The 9,107-nt window shown below is 28.3% G+C and overlaps 1 protein-coding gene across 2 annotated transcripts; it reads right to left on the bottom strand.

The window, feature by feature from the left end:
* Nucleotides 1–4,825: 4,825 nt before the first annotated feature.
* LOC106767395 (basic blue protein) lies at nt 4,826–5,643 on the bottom strand. 2 transcript variants are annotated; one of them, XM_014652273.2, is made up of 2 exons: nt 5,365–5,636; nt 4,826–5,245 (listed from the first exon to the last, which is right to left on the bottom strand). In XM_014652273.2, the coding sequence occupies exons 1-2, from the start codon at nt 5,537–5,539 to the stop codon at nt 5,046–5,048; spliced, it is 375 nt and encodes a 124-aa protein (XP_014507759.1). In that variant the 5' UTR covers nt 5,540–5,636; the 3' UTR covers nt 4,826–5,045. The 2 variants fall into 2 exon arrangements, with proteins under 2 accessions (XP_014507759.1, XP_022639436.1); XM_022783715.1 differs by having other exon boundaries at nt 5,058–5,199; nt 5,365–5,643.
* Nucleotides 5,644–9,107: the final 3,464 nt, after the last annotated feature.

Here is a 9,107-nt window from a genome sequence, read left to right as displayed (position 1 = left end):
GACACTGGGGTCAGGCCTGAAAGAAATTAATGGCAGCAAGTTCCTTATGTTAAAGTTTAAAATGATTACTTGATTATGCAATTGCCATTTTCTTCTCTAAGATATTCTTAGTTGGTCCCCACTTATAACTGGTTCATCAATTTTATATTAGGTACCAATTTTCAAATAACCATAGAGTTTAGACTCATGATTTCCTTTAAATTTATACTTTATTTTATTAATCCTTACCTTTTTCTGAAAAAAAAAAATCACATTTTTTCCTTATATATAAAGTTTTACCTTCTTTTATAAATTATTTTTTTCTTCTAAAATGGCTTGACTTTAATTATTATCTTTGTTCTACTCTATTAATAGGTAGAAACTGAGATGTAGCATAAACTTTCCTGATCTAGATAAATAGTGTGATAATATTTTATTTCTAATTACAATAAATGCAGCATATATGTGTAAATTAATTAAAATTAGGTAAACATTTTAAAAGAACAAACAAAGATTATATACAATACTATAAATATTGTAGGTATTGCTGATCAGTTATATTTAGAGTTTTTCTTTAATAATGTATAATACATTGTCAAAATTTAAATATAAATAAAAAACAGCACCTACAACATTTATAGTGTTGTATACGCTTTTTGTTTTAAAAATTTTACTATTAAAACTAAGAATATAATCAACAAAAAAACATAATTAATATTATTTTAATCCTTAAAGACAGTTCTATAGTTGAGGAAACAAATATAGTATTTTTTATTTCAAAAAGGCATTTTAGGTAAAATATTAAAAAACGTAAAATTTATTGTTTGGAAAGTGTAGAGAAAAAACATCCCATTTTCTGTCCTAAAAGGACATGAATTTATTGCTACAGTCAATTACTTATGGTAATTGTTCCGTAACTCGAAATGGCTTTGATTAATGTTAAGCGTAACGTGATTTGATACGACTTTTATGTACTCCCTTTAATTGAGTATTTATTGATTTCTTTTAGTAAATTATACACCAGACTAATTAATTCATATTTTACAATTAAATCAATAGAAAAAAGGATAATGATATTTTAGACAATATTTTTTTTCAATATTTAAACATTGATTACGTGTCAACTTGTGATTGGTCAAAAATTACTCCAATTTATGATATTCAAACTTAAAGAACTAGAAATATATTTAAACATTTTTTATTTTATTTTGGTGATACATAAATTATTTTCCCTTTTACATAAAAAAGAAATAACTACCTCTGTTCAATGCAAAATAATTTAAGGTTTAAATATTTTTTTAGTTTTTATATCTGTTGATTTGTTTGAAATGGTCTTCATATTCGAAAAATGTTTATTTTGGTTTTCTAATGACTTTGTATAGAAAGAGGTTAGTTTCGTCAATGTAGGTGTAAATGGAAATTATAGAGCTGCGGAAAGCAAAAGTCAACGTTGGAGTGCCGAAAACAAAATCTTGGATTCTTAATGCAAGGAATGTAAGAGAGCTTCTTCTTAAATCTCTCCATAGGGCCTCCATATATTTTAAAATTCTGATTTTAATCTTTTTTTATTTTGAGTTTCAGACTGAATAATTCGAAAACGTTTTAAAATATAGATTATACAAACTAGAATTGAAAGTATATAACGTATTTCAAATTATATAATTTGAAATACAACTTTTACAAGAAGATGGAGCTGGAGGCGGAGAGGAGAGAAGAAGAAGAGGGTAAATTTGTCTTTTTACTTTGTTTATGGAGGTGCAAGAAGAAATATCCGTAAAGAAGATCAAGCTAGTTATTTGGATATGGGCCCATTGATTCATCTCTCGATATTTAAAGTTGGATGTGCCAATTAAGTTATATTGTTTTTCGTGTAACTTTGTTGTTTTGCAAATATTGAGTCTGTATGAATTGTATTATTGTATTTTTATTGTTTACGTTGTAATTAGCTTTAATTATCAAGCTTTAGTCAAACTTTATTGTATTTTGAATTATTGCTTCTGTATGAATGCAAATGTTCATTTTTTAATATATATAAAATTTGGTGGAAAAACGTAAAGGTTCCCAAAAGGGTAGGATTTTTTTCCATCAAGAAAAAGAAAATAACGTCAAGGAAATTAAAAAAATTTGGACAAAACTGTTTGAGCCTTTAATTTAACTATTTTTTGTGGGAAATAATTAATGTGTAGGTTGTGTAATTCAATTATAAATTAAATAAATTTTTTAATTTTTATAGTAAGTATCTAAAAGTCATTATTACTTAATAATATAGCTTTTTCAAATTAATAGATACAGAAATTAGTCGATTTTTAAGGAAAATAGATACATTAATAAATTTATTATCAAACTTAGCTCAATGCCAAAATTTTAAAAAACAAGGTGTGACAATAATTCAATAAAGGTTGTATGAAATCAGAGAGAGAAGTAACTATCAAACGGCAGTGAGGAATGATAAGTAAATCGAAAAAGGAATAGAAGATGAAAATTAAAAAAAAAAAGATAAATGTCAAATATATATATATATATATATATATATATATATATATATATATATATATATATATATATATATATATATAATTTTAGTAAAAATGTAATATTGTCATCAAGAGTTCTTGTTTGAGTTGTTTAATTCTATCTTTAGAACTCTTCGTAAATGAATATATGATGTGATATAAGCTATATTACAATGTTGAAAAATAATTAACTAATAGTAATTGTTGGATTTTTTGTTGTTGGGATATTATAAAGATATTAACATTATTTTTAATATAAAATTTTAAGATTTGATGCTATTGTTTTTTTTTTCTTATTTTTATTTAATATGAAACTCTTAGTTCATACTTAGATTCATAATAATTTCTTCTATAAATATGAGTTCAATTTTTATTCGTCTCATTCATTTATTTTAACATACTTCTGTTAACCCTAATTTAGATTGAGTTTTATCACAATATGAGATATTTATTTTCATTGGATTGAATACCATTATAATTCATTAGCTCTGATATCCCTATTTAAATGTTTTAGTTAGATAGCTTGAGGAGATTAATTATCTCTTAATATGAATTTTTCTAATAAGAAATCTCAATCTTTTCTAATATAAAATTTTAAATGTCTGAGTATACACTGCCTCTTCCCAGGGACATGCTTTTAACTGCAATACAACGCTAAAGATCAAGAAAGAAGAACACTTTGTTATTAGTAAGAAAAAAAGTTGATGTTTTTACAGCCAAAGATGATGGAAATTGGTAATGGGGTGGTTGAGAAATGCTGGGGTCTTTATTATGTTTCAAAATGATGACTCAAGAACATGAATTGGAGCAGAGTCATAATGGTTTTGATTTGAGAGAAATAATACACCTTGGCCCTATCATAATGATTTTAGTTTGGTTATCATTATACTTAGATAAATGTGCTTTAATCACAGGTGGATCCTATAATGTGAAAAGTTTTAGGGTTGAGTCTAAAATTAAGTTTATGTGAGTTGATTCACATAAATTCCAAGTTTTAGGGTTAATATATATATATATAGCCCACCAATGCTTTAAAAGATGTGATCTTTAATATGTGAATATACGATGAACTTTAAGACAAACATGTTATAATTGTGTGTTTTGACTCTTCTCAAAAGTGTACATTAAAAAAATTGTACCTTATAGTTGAAATGTTAATTTATATTTTTGTTGTATTGCCAACGACTAGTATTTTTAAATAATAGGGATAAGAAAAGTATAGTTTATATTTTCTTTATTAAAGGCTTGTCCATACACAATAAAAAAAGTTGAATCCTAATCATCATGTTCATAAAAGAAAAAATATATATTATTATCTATTATGTTTGTTGTTATCTTAATCTAAAACGGAGATTAAAACAACTAAAAATATTTGCAAAAACATAATTGATTTAGATTTGATTTTGTAAGATAGTTTTCCATTAGTGTTTCTTAATTAAAGACTTTTTTTTTAGGCTTAAATCCTTATTTGAATTATTTAATTAAGTTCCTAATCTTTATTTGCTTCAATTAAACTTTTGTATTTGTAAAAATAATCTTTTTCTAATTCACGTAGAACTTCCAATGAAAGAGAAATAAGAGAAATATTTTGAGATAAATAGAACCCATACTTAAGAAGATTATTAAAAGTTCAACATTAGTTGAAAATTGTACATTAAACAAAAGTAATTAAAATAAATAATATATTCGATTAAAAACAGTGTACTAAATTATTATATGCAGTTATTATAACGTCAAATTGTTACCAAATCGTAACAAATCTTCTCCCTAAAACCTTACACTGAAAGTCATTGTTCTCTTCGTAGGTTCATGTAACAACAACCTTGAATAATAATACTATATTTAAATTAAATTATTTAGTTCAAATAAAATTACATTGTTTAATTTTAAATATAAATTAAATTATTGAATATAAAAAATGAAAAAGTGGTTGGTTTACAGAGTAGAAGTAGAAAATAAAATTTATGCGGTGTCAACACAGTCCAGATTACCGTACTGGATATGCTCATTGAATTGGTCAAACATTAAATTAGAATTATCTAAAACTCAGAAAACCTAGCATTACAAAATGTCAGACAAATTGAATTACATGATTTATAAATATCTGAAAAAGTGTACCGAAAATATAAATGTATATGATATTTTTTGTTTAATCATAAATTTTAGTGTAAGATAAAATCATGTATTTATCTTAAAAATCATTTAAAAGTGGGTTGGTCAACCTTCTAAAAAGGTTGACAATTCTGAAAAATGATAACTATATAATCTTAAGATATATATTATGAAAGGATTTAATAATAATAGTAAATTTATTTAAAAAGTGTTTTGAGATATATATGATATTGCCGACATAATTATTTATTCTTAAACAGATAATAAGTAACATACAGAAGAGAAGACAGAAAGCTACCCTTTTTCTTCTCACACATACCTATATTATCCACTTATTAAACTGAGATACGTTCACACTAAAGAGGTGAAATTTGCATTACAATACGTATAAGTAGGAAAGCAGTGAGATATATATAGTTATCGAAAGTGATGAAGAGAAACTCAAACAGCATTAACGGCAATTTTCATCCCAGATTCACAGTGACCCGCAATGTTGCAGATGAAGAAGTTCTGTCCCTTAACAAGTTTGATCCGATCCTTTCCTGTAAGATACACTTTCGACCCTTTTGGAGTGTTGCAACCATTATACCCAGCCCTGCTTACCGCCACCACATTATGAATTTTAGGGTTATAGTTGAACACTGCATCCACACACAAACCAACAGAAAATAAAAAAAACATGCAGAAAAGTTGTCGGTGTTTCATGTTTGAGACATGTTTATGATAAAAGTGTCTGAATTGGAAGGTATAGAAAACGAACCAAGTGTGTCACCAGCCTTAAAGCGTTTGCCCTTGGGCCAGCTAACAGTGTTGAAGGTCCAACCATTACGATCTCCGACTGTGTAGGTGGTGGCAGCATGAGCCATGTGAGAGTGAAGCAGGAAGAAACAGAGAGAGAGTGATAGCACCAGTGCACTGCCTCTTCCCAGAGCCATCTATCTCTTGATTAATTTTGTGAGAGAAGAAAGAGAGCAATGAAGTGATACAGTAAAAGTTTGTTGGGTGGTGAGTGAGTAGAAATGGAAAGAAAAAAGGGTGGTTTTATAATGGCGGAGTGAGGGCCACACGCACTTATTGTGTGGTTGGTTGCATAGTAAATAAATAGCATATGCATAGCAGACTCCTTTGTCCGAGAAACTGTGACCAAACCCACATGTCTCTGCAAAACCTCATTATGGTTACTACTCAACAAAAATAGCTCCTACTTCTCTACTACAAAAATAAGTACATCATTGTTCCTATCAAATATCTATCACTTTTTTTTATGTCTATAAATCTACTTTATACTCCTTTACCTTTATCTTTTCTTACCACTCTCGCTTTCGGACAAACCATAATTATTTCATGATTTACTTATTTTTTTTGTTGAATTATTAAATAATTATTATACTTAATTTACTGTCTATATAGGAGCTAGTTGAATAAAGTGTTTGTAGAATAAAAGTAATTAAATGAGTAAATATAAATAATGTTACCAAATATGGAATTATTAAATAAATAATTAAATTAATATAACTAATAACATGAAAAATACAATTGTTTGAAAAGTATAACTAATACAAGTTTTAAAATGTCATAAATAGTGCTGTTAGAATAGGTTCATTAGTGAAAATAAAAATTGAGGTTTGTTATTTTCGACACGTTTCGTCTAAAACTGATTTTTTATTGGAAAACGTCAATTTGACATGAGATCTCCTTTTTCAAATGTTAATTTTGATGTCAATCCTTTCTAAATTGACATCCATTTAAAAAAGAATTATTTTATTTTTATAATATTACCACACCTGAATAGAAAACAATTCCAGCACATTAAAAAATTATATATACTATGAGTTTCAAGCAATGGAGATTGGACAATCAATGTTGTCGTCGAGATTCATCGACTCGTGCACAAAACTGTATCGTAAGCCAAAATTAATCGTTGCCAACAAAATTAAATCGATGCCAAAAAAATTTAATTGGTGCAAAGTAAATTAATTAGAAGAATATCAATCAAACATACCTTGTAGCAACAATGACGTATGCGAACTAAATGAAAACCCAAACGAAAACACGAAAGATAGTGAGGCTCACATTCTGAGTTTTTAGGGTTTAAAAGGGCATTTGACGTCGGGCCCCCTCCACCATCGACGTTTAATTGCTAAAAAAATTCATTTTGGTGCTACTTTTGGAGTATTTTCGCAGTTTATTGGTGTTCGGGAAAGTGGATCCGACATGTCTGAAAAAGTGACATTTCAATTCTGATTTTGTAGTTTATGTTAAAGGGTGTGACATCTAGTGTGTGTGTGTGTGGGGGGGGGGGGGACAACATTTATGTTGTAAAAGAATTAATTCTAACGCTTAAAATGAGGTATTTTCGAACCTTTATGAATCCGTGGAGGGGAGCCGACGTCAAATTTGAGTTAGACGTTGAGGGGCCTGTAGTTGACGTTTAAAGGCAATAAATAATGACTTTTCACTTCTGTATGTAGACCATTTGATATGTGATCCTGGGAAAACCGTTGTCTATAATGACGATTTGCTATTTCTGTATTAATGGTTGGATCATGTGAGTTAATTTATTGAAAAAAATTTAAAATTTAGATACAGACCAATTTTGAGTTCAGTTCACTAAAAACCCGACTTACCCAGGTTGAACCCACAGTGAGTTGGGTTGGTTCACCGACCCACCTAATTATTACTTTGTGTTTCAATATTATTAGTTAATTTTATTTTTTATTGTATTGTGGATGAAAAAGAAGATGTTTCAAAAAAATTGTGAATTTATCCATTCAAGACTTTAATCCTATAAATGGATAAGTGAGATAAAACTTTCTAATATTAAATATTTGTTTGTTTTGTTTTTTATATTTGATTTTGAATTATATTTAATTTTTGATTATATTTGAATTATATTGTATTTTTATGATTTTGAATTGTTTTTAAAGTTTAATATTATTTTAAACTAAAATTTATTTAAATTTTAATTAAAAAATATATATATATTTTTTAAAAATTAAAAAATTATAATTAAATGAACTAATGAATTAATCAAAATAATTTTATTAATATATATGGAACCATTTTTTTTCTTTGAACAAATAAATTAAATTTCATTAACTCATTAAATTAAAACTGTGAATCCGTAATGACCCCGACGGTGACCCATTTTCTACTGTACTAGGTAAAGAGATAAAAGTTGAACCTTTTAAATTGTATTTAATACATATATGTCATGCTCAATCACATTCATAATACAATTTGCATTTAAATCATCATAATTGAAAAAAATAGTATGAAAAGTCCTTGTCTGCTCGTACCCTTTTAGAGTGCAACATACATCTCATCAAATGTACTACATATATGTCTTTTATATATACATCTCATCAAAAGTATTACACATTTTTACTGATTCAAGAACCGGAACATCACTTATGTGTTTTCTTTGCGTTCTGCTTTTTTTCGTTTGTGATTAACGATGAGCAAAGTTTTCCTCCGTTTTACACCGTTTAAAATAATTTTACACCAATTATATTATGTTTGGAGTCATTATTCTTTTATTTATATTTATTAAAATTTATTTTTATTATTTTTTGGAGCAGTTTTTAGATGCGTTTTAGGATAACTCAGACGGTGATTTTCAAATTATTATTGTATACACTTTTTTCTTTACTCTCACAATGACACTTATCTACTCTTTCACCTTCACGGTTTGTTTTATTTTTGGATTTTTATATGTATACTAGTTTTGCATTTTCATTAGTTGTTATACTTTTAATTGGTTATTACTATTTTTAAAATACTAAATGTTTCGGTGTAAATTTACTGGGACCGAAGGACTAACCTCGATGACGTCGTCTTCTGTCTTTCTGCCCACTTCTTCTGATTTCTGACCGTACGTCCTCGCGTTGTCTTCAGCCGTACGGTGATCTTCTAGCTTTAACCGGGGGGGAGATACCTGAAAAGGCACTCCGACGCTCAAGTTAGGCGTGTATAGGGAATTCTCCGTGGGAGAGAATTGATAAGATGAGAGATATGNTGTATGAATTGTGAGTGGAATGTATTCAGAGAACGTACCTGTTTGNAACCCTTTAGCCTTTACTTATAGGCTTTGGGCCGATATATGATAAACAAAATATAAACAGAATAATAATAAATATAAACGGTCTTACTTAGCATATCTTTGCTTCCGTTAAGATATATCTGGTAAATATATCTGAATGATATATTTTTATGGATATTATTTACACTGGCCATTTACGCTAGCATTGGGCTTTGAGCCCAATAAGATTGTGGCGCTATGGTGGGCCGTTGGCCCACTAAGGCCGTTCGGTTTTTCAGGCCGTAGGCCGTTGGTATTATACTATCGTACATCATCCCCCCCAAGCCCGAGGCAAAGGAAGGCGTTTGCCTTGGTTTGTCCGAAGGGCTTAAATGTGCTTACCGTTCGGTATTCGATTGCTTTGCTGTGTGTAAGCCGAGTGACCATACAGTTACTTGAGTGACTGGAAAACGACATGGTGA

Source organism: Vigna radiata, chromosome 7 (genome assembly GCF_000741045.1).
Source record: "Vigna radiata var. radiata cultivar VC1973A chromosome 7, Vradiata_ver6, whole genome shotgun sequence".
NCBI classification, from domain to species: Eukaryota; Viridiplantae; Streptophyta; class Magnoliopsida; order Fabales; family Fabaceae; genus Vigna; species Vigna radiata.
Note: the sequence above shows the minus strand (reverse complement) of the source record. Positions and strands in the feature narration are given on the sequence as shown.